This window comes from Haliaeetus leucocephalus, unplaced genomic scaffold (assembly GCF_000737465.1).
Source record: "Haliaeetus leucocephalus isolate CR32 unplaced genomic scaffold, Haliaeetus_leucocephalus-4.0 Scaffold206, whole genome shotgun sequence".
Classification (NCBI taxonomy): Eukaryota; Metazoa; Chordata; class Aves; order Accipitriformes; family Accipitridae; genus Haliaeetus; species Haliaeetus leucocephalus.
In genome coordinates, this window is record NW_010972642.1 from 7,393,417 (window position 1) to 7,416,515 (window position 23,099).

The 23,099-nt window shown below is 37.5% G+C and overlaps 1 protein-coding gene across 3 annotated transcripts in view; it reads right to left on the reverse strand.

Annotated features, from left to right (window-relative positions):
* The window catches only part of IPO8 (importin 8), a 46,581-nt gene that overhangs the window by 23,183 nt on the left and 299 nt on the right, over window positions 1–23,099 (reverse strand). For 2 of the 3 annotated variants that reach the window (XM_010566219.1, XM_010566221.1), the window contains exons 1-11: window positions 19,414–19,746; window positions 14,946–15,027; window positions 12,650–12,806; window positions 10,278–10,436; window positions 9,152–9,308; window positions 8,009–8,098; window positions 7,107–7,201; window positions 6,463–6,547; window positions 3,774–3,908; window positions 2,822–2,921; window positions 1,078–1,154 (exon numbers count right to left, since the gene is read on the reverse strand). In XM_010566219.1, coding sequence (XP_010564521.1) covers window positions 1,078–1,154; window positions 2,822–2,921; window positions 3,774–3,908; window positions 6,463–6,547; window positions 7,107–7,201; window positions 8,009–8,098; window positions 9,152–9,308; window positions 10,278–10,436; window positions 12,650–12,786 — 1,035 coding nt within the window. In that variant the 5' untranslated portion in view covers window positions 12,787–12,806; window positions 14,946–15,027; window positions 19,414–19,746. Of the gene's footprint in view, window positions 1–1,077; window positions 1,155–2,821; window positions 2,922–3,773; window positions 3,909–6,462; window positions 6,548–7,106; window positions 7,202–8,008; window positions 8,099–9,151; window positions 9,309–10,277; window positions 10,437–12,649; window positions 12,807–14,945; window positions 15,028–19,413; window positions 19,747–23,099 lie in introns of those variants that run through there. The other variant, XM_010566220.1, reaches the window with a different exon arrangement.

The window sequence follows — 23,099 nt, forward strand, 5'->3', positions numbered from 1 at the left end:
TTAAATTAATCTCCTTGAAATTTCACATTAGCAATAGTAAATCAGGTATTTTTGTTGTTGTCTTGAAGCAAATCAAAAAAGGTGATGAAAAGGCAAGAGGCTCAAAAAGTATCTCACCCATTTTTTCCCTTAACTTCTCTTCTGGCTTCTCTCACACATATATAAATACATACATGTGTGTACATATAGGTATGAACATATACATATTGAAGAACAGCTTGGACTAAAACCTCATAAACTTATTTTAATCTATTGATCTTGGCAGTAACTTCTAAAGTTGACTAGACTTAGAAAGGTTTCTTGGCAAAACTAATTGTTTAACGTCATTTCCACACCCACTATGTGCTTTTCAGATATTATGACATTTTGATGGTCTCAGTACAAACTATGAAAATGAGGTCAGTGGGCAAGCACTGTTTCAACAATAAAGAAGTAAAAAGGTCATAGGCTATGCCACCTGACATAAAGACCATGCTCTTCTCTGAAAATCCATCCAGAAACAGAGCTCCATGTTTACTGGATGTTAAAACGGTACCCAGAAAAGTTCACAGTTTTAGCAAACTGACTTACGCTTTCCAGGCTTGACCAGGTACTTTTGCACAGATCACTCTAAGTATAGAAAGATCTACAGAAAAGTTATGTCCTCATTTAAAGAGCAGCTGTATGAAATTAGTTTCATTCTTGCTAATTTCATTGCTGTCAACAGAATTTTAAATAAAATCAGTGAAAATTAATAAGGATCAGGTTCACTTTTCCCCCTGCTACAGTTTGGGAAGCTCAGAACAGCTGTGACAGAGGCTGTTTGTAAACGTGGGAAAATACGAGTACATCTATTCCAACTCAGTTTGTATCCAGCAGGTTAATTTTGAAGCTGCAAGAGGAATCCACTTATTTATTTATTTATACATACACACTTATTTTAATTCTCCCAGAATTGAGAGCACTCAGCCAGGAAAGTGTTTGACTATGTATTAGCAAGTAGATTTTTCAAGACTAGCTTCCTGTAGCATCTTCAAATTTAAGGGAAAATACATTATTAAGGAAACCTCAAATAATTAAAACCCATTAGTTCCATACCTCTCTTCTCTTCTTCGCAGCAGTATAAAGGAGATTCTGTGCTGCTGTTGTAGTGGATGCATAATCCTCAAATACATCTAACAAATTAAAAAAAAAAAAAAAAAAAAAGGAAAAAAACCACAAAATTTCCTTTTCAGAATGACATAAGATTTTTATAATCCATCTTGTTTGTGGGATATCACAAAACCAGGGTAAATACGTAACTTCAAAACTACTGACACATGGCTAAAGAGTCAGACCCAAGCTTATGTCAAATAGCTTATGAAAGCATTTACTTCTTGCCTTCCAAATCTACTGACCACTTATCATTCCCTTTATTAGGAATGCGTTATTTATTCATTAATTCTTTTGAGACCAAGTATTTAAGGGATGAAAAACCCTGGCTTTTTTTTTTAATTAAAACCACTATAGGAAGAACAACAATACATTCCAGAACCATCTGTAAACCATATGTACACATTTTTGGTTTGATTTTATTAAAACCTCATGGGAAACTTTTTGTATGTAAAAACTACTTGGATCTGGGGTAGTTTTAAATCTGCTGAAAGTTGAAGCTTTTTAGCTTCATTCATTAAAAGTAAACCTTTAATCATATTGAAAATATAATTTATATCTTAGGAAAAAAAAAAAAAATCTGTGCTGCCAAACATGTTCTAATCCAAACATCCCTACACAAATTGAATGAAATAAAAAGATAAAAAAAGGTAATCTTAAAATGTGGTTAAAATTTCACACTAACTTTTCCTCAGAACTTGAAGATAAAACAGGATTAAGAAATACTATCAGACTACTGGAATTCTTGTTCCAAACCCAAATATGTCTCACTAAACTCCAATTTAATGTACTTTCATGCTTGTTTTTTTTTTACCTTCCACAATAAAATTTAAATCTGTATTTAACTGTCTCAGCTATATATAAAAATAGGGTTCACTACTTACACAGAAAGAACTGAATTCATATACCAAAAATCAGGAATGTATTTGTACCCCAGTGATCCACACTATATTGTGATTAATTTTTTGGATAACAACTCTCCAAGTTTCTTTAATTATTCCATGAACGTTTACATTCTGTTTTCACATATGCTAATCCCAAATCAACTAATTAAAAATTCCCAAACACTACATATGTCTGTGACACCTGGCTTACAGGAGCTTTCCAGCTAAAATTCCTATATTTTTCAAGTATCCTTCTCTTTTTCAATGACATGACTCTTTTAATAAATGTAATTATTCATAATATGGTCCTATGTGATATTCCCAAGATTCTGCACTGTGTCTTTTGAAAGAATACATGTATCTAATTATCTTACAATTTAGTAACAATAATTGGCAAAAAAATGCTGAAGACATTAACAATTTTCAGTTGGGAAAGAGCAAGTCAGGCCTCTTGTGGTCAAAGCAAGAGCTGCAAGAACTTGCAGACAGCTGGCACATCTGCAGTTCAGGATTCTGAAATTGGCATTAAAAAGTAAGCAAGCCAGTCTATTTGGGCTGCACTGAGCATGTGAAGTAGAAAAAAAATGTTAAGAGAATCATTTAGTTTAAAGCTATCAGACAAACGGCCAAAACCCACTTGATCTACCTTCTTTTAACTACAAATTGGTGAGACTTAAGAAACAAATTTTCTTCTTCGTATTGTTCAGGACACTGGTGAAGACAGAGACATTACAGTGGCCATACTGTTAACTATAGTGTACAGTTATGATGAAAGCAAAAAATAAATGCTAAATACAAATATTTACCAAATTTCATGCGGATATATTCATATGGATCCTCTTGCCAGAGCTCTTCATCCTCATCTTTGTAGCACATTAGAGAGAATATCACTTCTTCTGTTATACTCTAATATTAGACAAGTCAAATAAACATAAGTGCACCTAAAATCAAATTCCAGTACTCCTTCCCTCCACTATGCACTAATATACTAGACCTACTTTTCTGAAGAGTAAGACTCTTTTAACCAGTGCTCTTTTATTTTGGCTAACAGAAATAAATTACAATATACATACTTTCCTTTTGCAACAGTCCCAGACAGCAGTAACTATATAATCTAACTTTATAGTAATACATTACCATACACAAAATATACTTCAGGACACAGTCTATAAACAGCAGAACACCACATTCTGCAGAAGGATCTCACTAATGCAACACTTAACATGAGAATGGATTTCAGAGTCTTTGCTCTTAACAGTCATGGGATTAACTAACTACAACAGGGGAGCTTATGATACAAAAAAATAAAAGCATGAAAATCACTTTTCACTTGTTCTTAGTTGACTTATAAAACACGTCCTTAAAACAGAGTTCAGCTCCTCATAGTTTATGTTCTCTTTGCCCACTATCTTTGCACTACAATCAATTATGAATTTGCAAATCTATAGACAATTCTGAACACTAGCAACTAATAAAAGCCAGAACATTATGACTGTCTGGCAGACTTCAAAAATAAAAATAAAGAACTTATGGAACAGAATCTTTAATTGAGTTAACAATATCTGCAATAAAAGGTAGTCATAATACTGAAAAAAACAACCACATTTGTGTAGCAATGCTATTTTTTGCCCACATCAATTGCTGCATGAAAGATTCATGAAACCTTCTTTAAAAACAGCAAAACTGATGGGGTTTGGGGTGGTTTTTTTAATCCCTGTGATGACATGCAGTGTTTATGACTGGGTTTTATGCACTGACCTGTATGTGTGGCTTCATTTGTTTCCATGTTACAGAGTGAATAACCCCTTGGTTCAGATAATTTAATGTTTGCTGAAGAACACGTGGCGCAACATAGTCTTTTTGCCTGTATTGGTCTAAGATTCTTAAGAGAACCTAAAGAAATGACAAATTGATATTTTTAAATGAAGACTGAAAATTCTCCCTCATGCGTAGACGTGCAGTGCACCTCTTTAGTGAATATATATGGACAGATTAATTAGTTTTACAGCAGACATTCTACTGTTAGTAATCACTGTAATGCCTTTGATCCAAAAATCAGAAATCATTTAAATATCAAGAATCTAATCCTGCAGCATTTATGTACATGTCTACCTTTACTACTAGCCCCACCATGTGATCACTTGTGATTGTAAAGCTTAGATATACTTCAATATTCACAGGCTCACAGTTTACACAGGCCTCGGCAAAACTTGGAACAGATAAGGAAAAGGCACAGTCAGATTTTCCAGCTGGTGGGCTTCTAAATCTGTTAGTGGTGTCTGTGTTCATTTTTTAAGGACAGGCCCCTAAAGAAGACAAATTGCTTTGGAAGAACAGTGATAAGAATAGAAATGCTAAACTAGAAAAGAAAAATAGGTTACCACCTAAATCTGTGAATCAGAAGAGACGCAAAACCCTTAACTTCAATTACCTGTTGTAACCATCAGATAGCATCACCTAGCATGCTATCACAAACTCTATCGCACAAAGCTTCCTTAATACAAAGCCTTGCTCTACGAAGAAAAACCTACAGTACAAAGCCACTAATCTGCACTAATGGCAGATGAACTTTAACTGTTAATAAGTGTAAAGAATTGGCATGTACATGAATAACAATAAGAATCAAGGGCAATGCATAACAAAATAGAGTCATGTATTTTCAGAAGGACAATTCTGCTTCATAATTCTTCACAACATTATGATAAATCTTATTTTAAACATAACTCCTTAATTAGGAGTACTAAGTCTGATCTTAAGTCTTTAATACAATACGCTCCTTGGGTAAGAACTGTCTGTATCTCATATAGACTCTAGCACAATGTCAGCACTTAACAACTGATGAATAAGTGATGAAGGCTTAGTAATGTAATATTCACAATAGAATTCTTACTAACTCTGCAAGGAGACGTGACAAATCAGCATTTAAGAACCAGAAATGGAAGAAATGTGAAGATTGTGCAGTCCATTTATCTTGAAAGCTAAACTGTTGCCTCTGCTACATACCCTAATCTGTTAACAGACAAACTTCAAGTATTTTAAATGACAACTGCCCATGGGAGTCTATTTTTCCACTCAGGAGTTAAACATTGCAAGGAGTTTAGAATATATATTAGACTGTTTCCCTTTTCATTTAATGCTTACAGCCTTACCACAACCATTCCTCTCCTTAGTTCATAACATTTACATACTTACACAGAATTAATATGCTGATGGATAAACTATTCTGTTGTCAGATGGAGAAAAGTCACTGGATGGAGAAAAGTAATTTTGTTTTGCAGACAATCCTGGCATTTTGAAATCTAGGTCAAATTTGACTTGAAGTGACAAAGACAGTGGAAATTTAAACTGTGAGAAGCCTGCAGATGCCATGTCAGGGATGGGATATTTCATCCGGCAGCATGCTGAGGAGCCACATATTCTGGATATACATATTATACAAATGCTTGTCACTTGAAAAACAGCATTCCCAGGTGTTTTTCAAGGTTTACAGGCCAAAAGGAATGAAGAGCCCAGGATCATGAGCAAGACAGTGTACTGCATTCTCCTGGCTTCTTAGGAGCCTGTTTGGAATGTAACCCAAAAGCCTGGACAGACCCAAGAGCTTTAGCTGAGCCAAAAGCCTGGGAACTACCACTCCTAGTCATCTAGTATATGGCAGGCTAAATGAGAAACAGGAGCAGCTGTGCCAAAAACATCCAAGCCTGGGAGCCAGCACTCTCAGGGCTTTCTGGCACCCCGTTGCTATAGCCATTCCACCAAACCAGGGAGATGCTGGAAGTCTGGAAACCCACATTCCCAGGGGCATACAGTTGAGCTCGCAGAAAAACACAGAAAACTCTGACAGGAATTGCCTCTCTTCTATGCAACTTTATCAGAACTGAACTGTCTCCACAACACCATGTTAATCACAAATAAATAGCATTCCACAACAAAAATAATTTCCTTGCAAACTGTGAATTTATGCTATATTTTCATAAAATATGCTTTCCAGGTATAAAATAACTGTTACTGCTGTTCTCTAGACACCTTCTAATTCGCTTGTATCTTTCTGAAATAAAACAGTATCGTTGGCTTACTGTGCCTAAGTTGTTTGCAGCAAAAGCACTTACTAAAAACTGGCCTGAAAATATACCCTTCTATGACATGAGGCCTCTGCATCAACAGTTTTTTCTCTCAGCTATATCTAGAACGTTTACACATGATGGTAATATTGTTTTATCAGCACTAACCTCTTCTGGAAATTTTCCTGCAGGATTTTTTGAATTACTGAAAATTTGTGTTATTATACCTCAGTTGTATGCCACTGAGTCCTAAAGAACTTCACAATCACTAAAAGGAAAACCTGTCTGACTCTGTTCACTTTTGGTTAATGAATGAACTTCGATATGAAGCAATACATTTTTTCAGCCAAAATGATCTAATTCAGAAACAAATGAACAGTACTTGCCTGTTGTATGCCCACAGCATAGGTTTTTAAAAAAAAGTCTGAGAATTCAAAGTATTCTTTAGTTACGTTTCCAGGACTTCCATACCTGTAAAAAAAAGAGGACACAGATATTTACATTGTAAGAAATCGACTGTGTCAGGAAAACACAGTACTTTCTAAAACACAAGGACCCTGAGTAGTCTTCCATCCCCAAAGGAATCTTTTCCCACAGTTTCCTTCTAAGCCATTATTCCCCGTATAATGCCCCACTTCCCTTTTCTTTTCTTAGATTATCATAAGGTACAGTACTACAGTCAAGTAAATATAGCCGCCTTTTTGTCACAAGCACTGTAACTTCCATGTTTATGGATTTCTTTTCAAATCTTGCCCTGCCTTTATATTTGAGAATATAAGCACTTGTAGCTGGATGTAGTAATAAAAAAATAAATAAGTACTTTTCCTGTGGGGCTAGTTTCTTGCCACTTAGAGAATCAAATCATTTCACTAAGAGCTCAGACCAGTGGCTGTGCCAGTGCAAGGCAGAGGGCAGCAGCAGGAAAACCTCTTCAGTGACCATGAGCTGTTCAATCCACTTGTCTAATCGCATCTCGAGTAACGTTACAGATTTGTACCCCAAATTTAGTTTTTAATCTGTTTGTTGTTACCGTTCAAAAAGACGAGCTACAATATGCAATGCCCACTTCTTGCATTTCCACCACACCAGCTCGGGTCTATCATCTTCATCAATTTGCAAAGTCTCCTATAAATAAATACATTTATTTTAAATTGGCTGTGTGTACTGTTGAAAGAAATGATGCTTTAAACATTCCTTGCTGAGTAAACTAATACAAATGCACAAAATTGACTAAAGCTTTGGTTTTGTTAACAGTTACATAACATTCAGGAACTTCCAGATATCTTAATTAGTCAATATAACTGTACGTGTGCAATACCTGTACAATGCCTGTACTTTAAATTGCAAAATTATGCATATTTAAAAAACAGAAACTCTCACATATACTTGAATACTACACAGTAATGTGCACTCTGGCTTAAAAATTAAGCATGACACTAACTCTTCCAAATATATACACCCTGACCTTATACTAATGCAAAAGCTATTAAAAGAATGTTAAGGTTGTGAAATAAATTTCTAAAAAACTTAGGAAATGCCAGTTAATGTTGCACACATAAACAAGAATTTAATCACTATTTTTAATTTGTTCTTCAAGAAATATGAAGGATGGATGAAAGAAAAAGAGGAATGGAGACAAATGATGGGTTTGTGATGAGTTTTTGATTCTTGTTCAAGAGAAATTGGCTAAAATATTTGGAAACTTCCAAAATATCCAGATTGGAGTTTACATGGTGTAACTACCTCAGACAATGAAATTCTGACAGCTTACATGATCTTCCTGCATTTCTGTCAGAAACACCACTTATTCCAAGGATAAGAATCTTAATTAGATGACATCTTAAAAAAAGAACACTTAGAAAATCTTCACACTGACTTTTCCTCAAATGCCAACACACAAATAACAGAGGTCTTTACAAAACTAAAACTTACCGGAGGTACATTTCTATCAATGATAGTACGGAAGATCTCCATCCACTGAGTCATAGTCTGGTTATTCACCAACTGGAGCGGCAATGCATACTGAAATAAGAAAAAAACCCATAGTCATGAAATACTGATTTTCTCTGAAAGTGGTAGATGTTTCTACAGCAGTTAAAACCTCATCCTCCTCAGAATGTAAGTAAAAGTAAAACTAATTAGGTTAGATATCTATACTACTCTAATTGCATCCTTCTTGATACAATTTACAGAGGAATTTCTGAGCAGACACTATGTGAGGAACGTTCCTTGATCTGAGAACTTGCTAACTCTCTTTGTTTCTTCCTCTTCTTCACAATAGCCCAACTAACTTTTAGAGACCACAGTAATGTCTGTATTACAGGGTTTGGGTAAACCAATAGCATTTTAGTAAGTGAAATGTACTCCTAATTACTACCTAGCTATTATCTAGTAAATCTTACTTCTCTACAAAATCCAAAGCAAAGTGACAATATTCAGGCAACCTATTGAAAAGTAATATAGGATCTTGGGATCTTTTTAATCCTCCCCCCATCTAATAACAAACTATTTTAGCTTTTTAACCCCCAGTAAGAATTTTCAGGCTGCTCCTTATGTAGGATCTTGTTTCTCATTCTCTAAAAGTACTTCCTCACCAAACTCATCCCTGTAAAAGCCAAACTCATCTCTGTAAAATTCATGTGCCTCAATAAGTAATTTCTGCCAGATCTTCAGAAGATAATGATAAATGCCACCTACTGAAGTGCACTATTTGACAGTTATACTACCATATTCACTACTGACACTTTCAGAGGCCAACTAGCACAATCTAGATACCCATAGAGTTTATATCAAGTTATGTGTGACTTATAAAAACAGGAACATTTCTCCAGTAAGCTTACAGATAGGATGTGCAAAAGTACCTAGTTCATTAAAAATTTAATCTGGGGGATCATATGACCAGTTTTTAAGTAGAAAAACCTATAAAGATCATATTTTTGTAAAAGCTGTTTATTGTACATGACTTTTTCCTATCCAAATTGGTATTCTTATTCAATCACACCCATGAGTGTACTGAAGGGGGTTGTTGTGCCCAGCAAAGTAAAAGTTTTGGTTTTCCTCTACACAGATGCCAACCTGAACAAGAGCATAGAAGATTTTTAAGATTTGTTTCTGAAGCAGTACAGAGTAATGGGAGTTATCAGGCAGAAGCTGGATCATCTGCTGCTGAATCCGAGGCAAAAATATTTGCATTGCTGCTATGAGAGGATCTCGTTCCTCTGCTTTTTTGTATCTGCAAAGGAAACAAAAATGTTGGTCCAGGATCTACACACTGGAGATTCTAATGCCTATTCCCCACCAACAGTTTAATTTCTGTACCCTAAAAAAAAAATAAACTAATATCCAGCACTCACTCATTCACTCTCCCCTCCTCTAGCCCCCATCTCAACAATTTGTGTAAATTCGCTAACCTATAAATAGAGAAATGAAAAACAACAAATGTTACCTTATATAAATGCAGCTATTGGGAGGAAGAACTAATGTTCTTTACTACTGAACTGTCAGCTCACAGGAGCAAGGACTTGAATTTCTCTGACGTTCGTACCAATGCCAAACCCAAGTTGGGTGCTGAACAAATAGGAGTGAACAGCCATTGAAAGGGAAAGACAATTCCTTAGTTTGGAAAAGATTCTCTCTTTTTCCATTTACATTTCTTTCGTGCGGTTTATACAAATGTTTCTAACAACAGATAATTTTTTAAAAAAACATTAGTTGGAGAGCTCACTACACCTCTCCTAATTTACGCTTTGTGGATTTAGACTATCAGGAGGATGGTACAGGTAACAATATGCAATAGGAGTATATGACAATGACAGTAATGTATTCATGACATAAAAGTAGAAAATAATTTGCATTCATATATCCAGCATTTGGGGAATCTTCAAATAAAAGAAGTTATAAACATTTAAGAAATTTTTCACAGATGGGTTAAATCAGATCAAAAGTGTAAAGCCTCAAGAAAAAAAATGTCAGTAAATTCATACAGATTATTGCTGGCATCTCTGCTTTCAATTCCCTGCTGATATAAAGATGATGAATAGTTTTCATTTATTTGCAGTAAAGGAAGCATATGACAATTATAAATTCCCATTTTCTATCTGAATTCCTTGTAGAACTTTCAGTGCTCTTAAGAACGTCATTCTCAGTAATCAGCTGAGACTGAAAGTACTGATTCTTCATCTACTGATGGACATCAACTTACTCATAAGTCTTCACCAGCTGATAGAGGCACAGGAGGCTCCCGAGCCAACTCCCACTGTTCTGAGACTGCAAGTAGTAGCCTATCTTGTCCACCACGGCTGTCCAATGGCCAGGAAAGTCATGTTTAATGATAGCACGGAGGCACATTGTCAGCTGGGCTCTAAGGCAGGAGGGAAAAAGAAACACATTATAAGTAAATAAGATCATGGCATAGTGTTTAATATTGAATGATAGATCTCAAATCTTGGTTTATTGGCCACAATATATATATTACATCATAAGTATCATACATATTACGACAGCACTGAAAGAGTTCTGGGAAGTGGCAGAGGAAAAGCAAGAAAAAAATCCCAGGGGATTTAACTTTAAGGAAGAAAATGATTTCAGAACATTTTAGCTACTTTTCTCCCTTCCTCCTCCCTCTCCACACCCATGAGGCAATATCTGAAAACAATTAATTGCTCATGAAACCAGCTAGCTTTGTACTTTGAAGATGAATGTTTATACTTCTATGCACTTAAGAAGCTGAAAGCAACCACAAAAACACAAATTTGTACATTTTTATTAAACAATATTGGCCTGTGTTATGATCCAAGCCAGAGGTTCCTCATGAAATTACAATTTTCCTGCGATCCGCTAGAACAGCACTTTCTCAACCTCCGAGGCATATGGCAGAGCCAATTAGGTAAAAACATCTTATCATTCCTCTCCCTCCACACACTTTTAGATGCCACTCACAACAGTGAGGCAAGACAGGATTGTTAGTTGACTAAAGTGAGGTGTGATTAAAAAAGCTGAGCAGCACTGAAATAGAAGCTGTAAAAAAATACTCTTGGTTCCACTAAGGAATAATGAAAAAAAAAAAAAATGTCTGCACAAAATATTAGTTCTTCTATATTTAGTTTTCCTTGGGTACCCTCTTGCAGTCCATTACATAAGGAGCCACTATTACAAAGTAGTTCAGTAAGGGGCCCTCCACCTACTGATCCTTTTAGCTTTGTACAAACCTGCCGTCCCCCTCAAGCTTTTGGAGTTGGTGCTTGTTGCTGAGTTGGTTCCTCCTCCCACTTTGTTCTCACAAGCGAACAGTGCAAAATATCAGTATTACAACATCAGACTAGTTCCAGTAAAGCTTCTTTGACTTTTTTAACCTCTGACAAATCTACAAGTTTAGCCAGTATTTAGAAACTCTGCACTTTATTCCAAGTGATTGTCCTGGGTCTTCAACAATCCTTTTAGATGTAGATTGTCATTGTAATTTTGAATATCAGGTTATGAAACGATGCCTGAACTAGTTTGCAAAACACTCTTCAAACTTCCATTACTTTGTGTTCTTTTGTATAAACTTAGCCTTGGTATTTATGACATGATGGCAGGGGAAACTACATGCCTTTATCACAGAAAGAACACAGGCTTCCTTACCTTGTAGCACAACCTTGGCAAGGAGAACCTATCTCTTTCAGTGGAGATACTAATCATCTGCATCAGAGCGTGTTAGAAAAGCTGAACTGGAAACGATGACTTCGTTCTTTTTCTTGTCTCAGTACAGGACCATTTATACCCTAAGCATTTCTGGCAGGTGTTTGTCTAATCTATTCATAAAGACCTCCAGTGACAGCAATGCCATAGCAGTCTAATGCATTCTGGTGTTTCATTTTTTTTTAAAAGTGTTTTCTCTAATCCCAATTTCAATCTGTAGTCAATCACTCCTCTTCTGGATATGACTACTGACAAAAAGACATCTTTGGGCACCTAGCTGGTGGAGAGGAGCAGGAGAGAAGAGGAAGATTTTCCTCTGGTTTTCAAAGATGAACATCTATACACTACAGCCTAATACCATCCTATCAGCCTCACTTTAATTAGAGTGGTGAACAACCATACATTGTAGTACATCTGTGAATCTTAACTACTCTTCCAGCAAAAAGAAAATAGCATTTCTTCACTCTTTTAACATCTTAAAACCAAGAATGCCAATACACATTTAAATACTGGGCTTACATATAAAAATTGCAAAAGTTACTGAGAAAAGGGCTACTAGGAAAAAGAAAATAGACTTTGGGCAGTATTTCTCTGAATGGTTAATTCTGTATTGCAGAGGGCCCTCTACACTATCTGCCCTGAATCAGCCAAATAGACAGGCTGTCACTACAGTGAGTGGTATAAGACACTTTAAACATCACAGGGCTCTTAGCCGGGTTACTACATTTTTGAAAAACAAGTGCACATAAATATGTTAAAATTTATTATTATTACATTTTCAAAACAAGTACTTGCTTCATCTCCCCAGAAACTGAGATTCTCACACTAACTACATCCAGACTGGTAGGTCTGAAAACTTGAGCTACAGAAATACCTCTACACAATGTAAAGTACCTCACTAAGTCAGGAGAACGAATTATTCCTTCTACAATGTTATCACGAATCTGCTGACGATCATTTTCATGAATGTTGAATGGAAATACTGCTTCTCCAGGAGGTGGTTCACGGTCCGGCCAGTACTGTGTCACCATGTTCTTCAGGTAAATGGCAGCTAAGTATAAACATTGGGGAAATAATAATTTAATGCTAACACATCTCCACATTACTCTGTGCTCAACATGTGAGTATAGTTGAAAGTAGAACAAAGAGTTGAAAAGACAACTGAAAACCACTGCATGAGTTCTTAACAATTATAGGCACTAAGCATAGCTGAGTCAGAAAACCATTTTTTTAATGATTCCACACAAAAATCAGGCTCAGCTGCCTGGTCCTAAACAGAATAGGATAGTACTTCAGTCAGCTTCTATTGGGGCACATTCTTTATTACAGCAGTCTTCCATATGGACATAATATTCCATCGTTGTAAACAAGCAAACAAAAATCTACTAATCTGCACTTTTACTGATCCCTAAAACAACTACTCAAACTCAGTAAGTGAAGTTTTGGAAGGCTCATGTAAACAAATCATTGCACCCACAATGCTTGGGACACTCTGCTTGGGGAAATGGCCAGTATGAAACTGGCACGGGGCCTACTTTCTATTCAGACAGAAATGTTTGTTGTGAATTCCCTAAGCTTTATCTCACTATTAGGATTTCCCATAATCCCTTAGAATTGTTCCCTTCTGTCTCACATGAAAAACCATGAAAAATAAAGTTAATCTTCAGCTGAAAACAAAGCAGCATTTATGCCTCAGTACTGAAATGCCTGTAGGCATTCTTTAGGAAACATAGGAAATATGGTGTAAGACATTAAAGGAATGTTCTTAATAAACTCTTATCCACGTACTATTTCAGTTGATGACTAGATAGAGTTTTAAAGCATAAATAAGATATCCTTGGGTACAATCATTTTTCTTGGTGATGACAAATTACGAAGTATGAAAACATGTAGTTTGTAAAATATTTTATAGGAGCAAGAGGAAAAAGAGTTTATTGTCTATGACATGCCAGAATATTCAGACAAGAAACAGGTCCAGAAAGACCAGCCCAAGACTTTAATTTACTTCGTCCACAGATCTTGTTGTTATTCAAATTCTTGGCTTTTAAAAAATTCCCAGGGAAATATGTTGACTTACAAATGTAACTTAAATGTGCTTTTCTATTTTATAGCCCTACTCTGTAAAAATATTTAAAAATTAAACAAAAATTTTAAAAATTATGCTCTACATACTTGGTTTTTTCCCTGAATGATACTGAAATGAGAGATTAATTTATACAAATGACCTTATGGAGTCCAGATTAAGCATCAAACTTCACTACAGAATGGTTTAACAATGCATTCAAAGTTGGATTATCTTTGAAAAAATAAATGCCAGCATGACAAACAGCATATGTCAGCATGCCCCAAGGCACTCAGGGGATTAATAGGATCTGTATAAAAAAACCAAAAGTGCTTCTACGGGAAATGCTGTTCCATAGGATAAAATCAGAGCTGTGGATGAAACAGTATTCATCAATTTCTTGAAAAAGCTGAATATTTTCTGTATCTGTCAAAAATATTGTATAGGAGTAGTTAAAATAGATTATGAGAATTTAGAATCTGATCTTACACAAATATACACTCAAAAGTTAACTGCATCACCACACTTGAACTCACACACACAGCTGGGCAATCTTTCTAGACATGCTCAGACTATAAATTTATAATTTATCAGTGATGTGACCCTCCTTCATATCTACTTTTGTGAGCAGACACCATAGATACTGACTAAGCATATGTGACTACCCTTGACGTAGGGAAATATGGGGTGTTTTTTTCATTCTTCAGAAACTTACATTTTTTCCAGGAAATGGGATTCAAATACAGAAATGTGCATTCAAATGAGATCCACTTTCTTCTAAATTCCCATTTGTCTTGGCATCACTACTTCTTCACCACCAGGAGAAAGAATACCTAAGGCTCCCTGGGTACTCAGTTTTGAGGAGAAATCATTCTCTTTTCATATCAGTATCACAGCAATCCAGTAGGGATCACTACAAACACAGGGAAGCCAAAGCAGGACTCCACCTTATACCCATTGTTTTATCTGACCCTCATGCAGGAAAGAAACGGCAAAGATAGATCCTCTTCATTTCCACATTCAGGACAAACTTGAACTTACTTACACTGCAACAGCTCAATACTCTGTTGAAATAACTAACAGACTGACTTTCTACTGAAAGAAAATGAAACAAGAAATTTATCTCACCTGCTTGACGCACTGGAAATTCAACTTGATCTGATACTATGATTTGCAGTAGACTTGGAGCAAAATTGATGATCTTATATGACTGAAATACATATAAAACACAGTTAGCAAATCACTATGTTTAAAGAAGACTGTATTACCAAAAGCTGAATAAGAAACTCAAACTAAGGACTTTGCAGTGTTCTTATGAAGTATGAAAGGTTTTAGCACTTGGATTTACCCAGATCTGCAGCAATCCAAATAATTACTTGTAAAAGCTGAGCGTATAACAGCACATGGGTGGCATAAGTAATGTGACAAGGCTCTCTATTAGAGATTAGTGATAATGAATATTTAAATAATTCTGAGAATGCATAATGAGAAGCACTACAGATCTGTCTTTGAATTATTTAACTAGCCTCATAAATCAAATGAATATTGACACGCTTCATCAATACATACCATTTATTTGCAAAATAGATTGTGGTATAACAGCAATACTGAATTTTGAAGAGATTAAGAGAACCATTTAAAATTATTTTCAAGTGTAAACAGCATCTGCCTTAGCCATATATTTATACAGCTACCTTTTAACGAACTACATGTATAGTGCATCTTAACAGAAAAATAAAAACCAGGGAAACACAGTGGAATAACCATCTTTAATTAAAATCAAGTGTAGACAAATAACATTTCAAAACCCACAGCCTTCCTCGGAACTTTTCAAACACTACATCAGCCATGCAGCTGAAGAATTTCAAAGAGAAAACAATGCTCACTGAACTTCTGAGCAAAGCACGCCAGATTTAAAAGATGTGAAAATCTGATAGCATTATGCTGCTGTCATTCAACAGGGGTCCTCCAATGTGAAGAATCGTTGACTCAGCGTGGTGCAGTTACTGCTAAGCCTTGGCAGCGTCAGTAGTTACTAGTAGGTCAGATCTTTCATCACCTAGATCCATGTGCTTTATGTTCAAAGAGAGATGTTTCTTGGGGCTAGATGGCATAAGTTTTCTTTATTTCACCTTTTATAGTATTTCTTTCCAACCAGATTATGCCTGGCAGCTCTGTGGTTGCGTTCAGAGCTGTGCTTCAAGTACAAGTATACTACATCATCCCATAAACTTTGCCTCATTCTAAAGCTGTGAAATAAGCGGTACATTCTACTCTTCATGTACCCAGTTCCTTGAGCTAACATTTCCGTAATGAGGTAAAATTACATTGCTTTCATGATGCCTAAGTGTAACAGCTGCATCACAACACTATCATTCAATAATTTTACCAAATCACTTAACTTTCTGACCCTCATTTTACTCATTATAATGATAGTGTATTTCTAACCTACTCTATGCTCAGAGACTCATTTGATGTTTACAGAGTAATCTGAGATCTCAGATAAAAGCAGTAATGGCAAATCAAAAGCATACTCTCCTGCAATTCCCTTCTCTATAAACTTTAATTATCTGTAAGAAATGCTCCAAATAGAGTAAAAGCTGTAACAGACAGCACAGGAACTCCATTTATCTACAGACATGCTGAAATACCAGCTTTCAACATCAACTGGTTGAAGCATACTGGATTCCAAAGATCACCTTTTAATCAAGTATCCTGGAGCCCAAAGCTTGCCCTTCAGCCCCTATTGGACAGAATCTGTACAGCGTTGGTGTGTTCTTATGGGGGCTGCAGTAGGCTGCAGCATCCGCCAGCACTCAGCACCCAACGCCGAGGGAGATAGGGAAAGCATAAGGAATCCCAGCAGCACAGAAAACCAAAAATGCGTGCAAACTCCAATTGTCTTTTTTCTTCTAAACAGTGCCAATATGCTGTTCTCAGACCCAATCTACACACAGCTTTTACTACTATAAACACACTGATTAAGAATGCAACCTTTTGGGGGCTTGTTTTGTTGTTGTTGTTTTCCTGCAGTAATCCTACCAGTATCACATTTAGGGTGGACACAGTGATAACAGTATAAATTATTTCCTTTTCTCTGTGCAAACAGCTTTTACTGAATCTACATGAAAGTCACTGCTACTCCAGGAAGCCTTATTGGTACCACTTGTGCTGGCATACAACTGCTATCCCTGAAGTTTTGCCAGGATACATACAAATACGGTTATTTGGCCTGCACAGCAAATCCTCTCAGCAAGTGCCTGGAGTGACAAAAGACGTGTTACGCAGAAGGTACGTGCAGTGTCTCAGAGGGGGCCCCATCCCTACCAGCACACTGCTATGAGGGTTTCTTTACACTTTACATAATGACACCTCTAAAGAGATCTCAGGGACACAGTATCGAGCTCCCACTAAATCCTTCTACTCCATACTATTGTCATTACCATAATTCACATTTTTACATAGCTTTGTTTTCTACTCATTATCAGAAACATGAACACTGTAAAGATCAACAGAGATTGTGTGCCCGTTTTAGAAACAAGACACCCGATTCTGTTGTATTTGTGAGGCTCAAATACTATCCTGTTCACTTGTGCAGCAACAAACCCGGTCAGGAAAACTACACGCCGCTTGCAATTTTTAGAACAGAGGACTTTTTAAAAAGCTGCACGCAGCAACATTTTTTCCTATACCAGCACATTCTCGTTGGTTTAGCTGTCATGCTAATTGTGATCTTGGGATGTATCCTTTCCCTGCCTTGCTCAGGAAACCATACAACAGGCTCCTGAACACCACCAAGTAAAGCTGTACATATCACACCAGCAGGTGCAGAGCAATTGTCAGGTGTGCCCCGTGTAAATGGAAAGAGACAAGAAAGAGACCTCAGAGATGGATGAGGTCAGCAAGACAGTTATTTTTGTTTTTATAGCTGCACCCAAACTTTTACAAAGGGAGAGCAGGAATATCCTCAGTCTCACAGAAGGAATGGAAAGCTATCTGCTGATTTTGAAGAGTCGTGCCCAGGAGCCGCAGGGAGGCACCAGATGGCTGAAAAAGACCTTCGGCGCAGCTCCCGTAACACAGCACGCTGCTTTGTGCAGTTGGTGAATAATTACATTGCCTTGAATTCACATTGTTGTGATCTGGTAAAACTTTCTATGAAGGTGCTGATCAATGTGAGTGTATGTTTGTATTGAAGGAGAAAGTAAAGGGTTTTGAAAAATAAACTTTCACTAAGTACTTACAAAGAATATTTTAAAGCTGTGTAAAACACATACTGACTGCTCTTGCATGGATCACGGATCAGAGCGTTTATGCTTAAAAAAAAACCCCTCATTTAATTGCCATTAGGATTAAGAGGATGGGATACAGCAGTGTGCAAGGCTAGCAGCTAAACTAGGAGAGGCATACAGCACTGGTAAGATACAATTAGGTAAATTTACAGCAATGGAGAAGAGATGCGTATGTCCCCCTGCATCTTGTTCCATCTGTGTCCAGTGTCTCAGGATCTGTGCACTGCACTTGTACAGCTTTCTGCACTGTGTCCTTTCACCTTTGGCCTAACATGTATTCTTCCCTGCCTTGGCATCACAGCTCCAGCCTTCAAAAGATGAGAGAATACATCATTTTTTGCCTATTTCCTCTTCCATTTGATTAGGTATAAAACCGATGACACCCAAGAAAGCCTCAGATAGGCCACTGAAAAACAGCAAGATGAACACCGTCACATGTAAAGGACTAGAATGCGAGGAGATGTAAGCAGGAAAAATATATAAAAATTTTCCCAAATGGATCCTACTGAAGCAAATACTTTTCACATCTGACATTCAGATTTGGGTCCCAGGTTATCATGCATTATATACTACTAACTTCATTTCAACGAGCATTATTCTTGTGTCTTGCTTGCTGTCGCGTTTAAAGCCCACAGCAAGCGACTGCTCCATAATCACATCTGTCAGTAACCTTCTCACTACACTGATGGCAACCACAGTGGCTGAGTGCAGAACGGCACTGGAAGGTGCTTCTTCCCCTGCAGAACAGCAGGACAATCTAGGACAATGGATATGGAAAACTGGAGCCTTCCCTCAGGTTCTGCAAGCGAAGCCAAGACCATCCTTCTCCACCAGCAGTAAACATCTTTCTCTGTACCTCTGAATCCAACTACTGCACATAAAAATTGCTGAAAAATCAAGGCACTACATCTTTGTTTGCAAAGACAAAGATACAGAAGAAATTTGTACCTTGAATACATATGCAATTAACTGTTGACAAAGATTATTTTAAGGCTTACGTACATTTGACCTGGATGCTCAACTACCCAGTTTACTAAGGTTTATTTTCTGTTTCCTGTGCATTGAAAATGTGTTACTTAGAAATTCCATCAGTATTTGTCACACTCAGGAATATTTTTGCAGTTGTTAATAGTATTTTCTCCCTTGTTTTTTCACACTGTCAGTCACAGACAGTTGTTAAAACAAGCCAGAACTTCAAAAGACACTTTCTTCTTTCCCTGTCTACATGCAAAGGTATTGTTTGGGGAGGGGAAAACACACAGTGTTTTCATACACAGTGAAAATAAGCATATGTAAGAACCTACCTGAGCTTCTTTCCCCTGTGGGTTCTGCTGCCCAATTCATCCAGTCTCAAACTCCACTTTCCACAGAACTTCTAATCATGCAAGTCAACCTCTTCATCAAATTGGTCTTCAAAACAAATACCTGAGATTCATTCCACTAGTTAACAACACGTGCCTATTGTCATTTTCAGAGTGGCCTTAAGATCCCTGCCTACTATGGCAGCCAGCTCAAAGACATGGGGATATGGAAGGAAGACCAACTTTATTCCAGAGTCTTCTGCTTTCGGGCAACCTTCTCACTGTTCTTTCTCTTCTTCCAGCACTGCTACTCAGTGCCCATCAAAGCCAAATTCTGAAACTCTGTCCTTCTCAATATTTAAACAAACAGCTGTATTTCTGCAACTGTGTTATTTTCCCCTTTGTTACAGGCCAAAGAAATGTATTACAGCAGGTTGAGCCAATGAAGATTAATGCATAAAAACTGTCTGGTAATCTTATCTGAATTGGAATCAGAATGACTTTGTATGTTCACATAATCAGACAGTACATTCCACAACACTCCAAGAACTGGCACATGAAAGCAGTATTTAGCTACTTAAGAAAAAACCAAACCAACCCTAAAACCAACAGAAGTCCCTGAAGTCCATAAGACAGACCTAACGAGCCAAAGCCTACAAAAGAACAGATATCAAAGTTGCATAGAAATTGCATATCTTTTTTGGCATGATAGTTGACTGTTCTAATAAGTACAGTATGAGTGATAGATATGATCATAAAGTGCACACCGATTATGATGTGACAGCTGACAAAAAATGGGGGGGGGGCACAAAAGAAAAAGAGGGGGATGGAAAGATGTGTACACTTAGAAAATCAACAAGCTAAAAGGGAAATGACAGCAGTTACATGATAGAGATTACTGACCTGGGAGGAAATTACTGCTCTAGTTTATCAAGAATCACATTTCAGATAAATCCCACACTTAATTTGTGTTTAGGTCACCGAAAGAAGTGAAGTTTGTTCATGACTCAGAAGAAGCATGCATCATCCAAGGAGAAAGATCAGAAAAATCCTACAAAGAACTGAATGATCTTTAGAACCACACCAACAAAAATGGAGCAGGGTAATAGGACAAAGTACCTGGTCGTGCACTCAAGGATAATAGGAATTTCTACTAAAAGCTTGAGGTTTCTTAATGAGGAACAACCATACGATAAAAGGACCTTGGTATATTAAGTGATAAGAAATATGTAGATATTGGACATGAAGAAGATAATTGTAGTTTTAGGATGTATCAAATGAGGCATTAGTGGCATTGAGCGTGAGACTTTCTGGAATGCTACAAACACAAATGACTAGATTGCACAAGGAAGATTAATTCAAAGGGGAAACAAGCGCGGAGAAGAGCTGTGCTCTCCTATGATTAGATCTCATAAATTCAGTTTTATGGCAAGAGAAAGGAAATACAGCCTGTTGAGGCTAGGAAAACAGGCCAGTAGGGATCAGCCTTTGACAAATATGTTAGAGAGGGTACCAAGAAACCTATTCTAGTTAAGAAGTAAGATTGGCACAAATGGATATAAATGGACAAATGGACCATAAATTAATCTTGGCTGAAAACCAACACTTGTTTCTAGCTGCAGGAGGAAGAAAATTCATAAACAGCCTTCCAGTAGCTATAATAAGGGCAAAAAATAAAGGAATCTTGCTTCCATTTCTGAATGCAGTTAGATGATAATCCAGAAGGCAGACAGCAACTTCATTGATTTAGCTCTATCTTTACACAGGTGCAGGAACGTACAGAAGAGAAAGAGACATTTTCAAACAGGCTGGGACTTTTTACAGGCAGGCAAGCTTTCATTTATTTGAACTCCATTCCCCACGCTCTACACTGTAAGCAAATTATGGAGTTGGGACTATTATTGTTCTAAAGGACTCTGTATTGGTACCAGCAATGAGGTGCCTACAGAGAGGTGCTATATTGGTAGACTAATAGGATTTATACTCTCTGGGAAGCTCCTGTCTCTACCTGGATTCAAACTGGAAAGCAAATGTACACGGCAGATGGGCTAACACAAGAGAAGTTTTACCTCAGCACCCATTAGCGTGTATCAGGAGCAGCATCACTTCAACTGTTGCACAGAATAAAGGTAACCCCTGTTCTGTTTGGCCAAGTGTTGTATTACCACTTCAAGTACTTATTGTTGGAGGGTTTTCTGTTTGGTTGGTGGATTCATTCCTTTGTTAGAACAAGATAAATGCTAGAACAACATCTGGATTCCAGTACTTGCAGGAACACAGTGACATGTCAACACTATCATTAGATACATGGGAGTCTGACATGTCGCTTTGAAGTTTTGCTTCAAAAGCACTGAAAGGCTTCAAGATGTCAAAGGCCCACGTTAAGTGACATTCCTCAGGAGCACTTTTGTTCCACTCATCCAGAGTCATGTCAAACCCAGCACTGCATCAGTACATTATGTCAGTCAGATACATCGTGCTTCATTTAGTAACAGGAAGCCTACACAGTAATAGGTATGTCTTAATTTCAAGATTCATTCTTTGTAAGTTAGAAAAGAGAAAATGTGTCAGCTATTTTAAATAAAATTCTGTATCTCAACCTGTTCTCAAGAAATATACTTGCACTCTTGAAACTAAAACCTGTGTCCTCCATGAGAACTACATTATCCATCACTTGAACTTAAAACATGTTACAGATCTCAAAACGCTTTCAAAATTTTTCCTGAGCTTCACAGTACTTATCGGTGATGTTAAAACGACAGCACTAGGAGCAGGACCCAGGAATCCAGACAGCTGCCTCTTTGTTCTGAGCTTGCCAAACATGCAGCAGTTTATTACTGTAGTTTTGACGCCTGCGCAACAGGCTGCTGACAAATATTTATAATTTCCTTCTCACTCCTTAATAGAGGGGATAAAAATAGGTACTGATGGATTTTTAAAGTAACTATGCCAAATAAAAAGTTTTGCACTTTTATCTAACTGTCCCCCAAGAGCATTCTCAATGTCCAGCGCTTAATCCACTGATTTACTAAAGGAACTTGTCAACTGCTAAAGCAAGGATTAGCTATACCTAATTCAGAAGGAGTTTTAAGTTGCCTAAATAGAAAATTAAGCCGGACGAGCAACCCTGAAGTAGGAGTAATTCCTGACGGCCAATTCTCATCGACTGTTTTGTTAACACACCGTCACAGTAAAAAAATCCAAGTCCTCCAACGGAACTGATCAAATGTCCCATCGAAGCATAAAGGTTAAAGCTCCATTAGTGCCGTGCAAGGGAACCTTCTCTTTTTTCAAATGTCCAATTGGAGACTGCGGTCACGGCGCATGCTGCCACGACGTTAACTGTGGGATGCTGCGATAAATACTACCCATAAAAATCTAACGCCTTCCTCCAAGTTTTACTCGGCATGCTGCTGAACGGGACAAAATGAATGCCCGCCCGGGAGTCACTGCTGCCTATCACCTGTAAGGGCGAGAGAGAGATCTGAGCAGAGCCCAGCTCAATGTCACGCCTTCCAGCGCCACACACCGAGCGGCAGCGCTCAGGCCACGCCGAGGACCAGGTCGCCGCGCTTCGCTTCGGTACGCCCTGCTCGCAGGGTCACAAAATTCAGGACAAGCTCGCCTGAGGGCGGGCAGCGATCCCGCCCAGCCGCCCGGCACCTGCGGCGCGGACCGGGGGCCGCGCT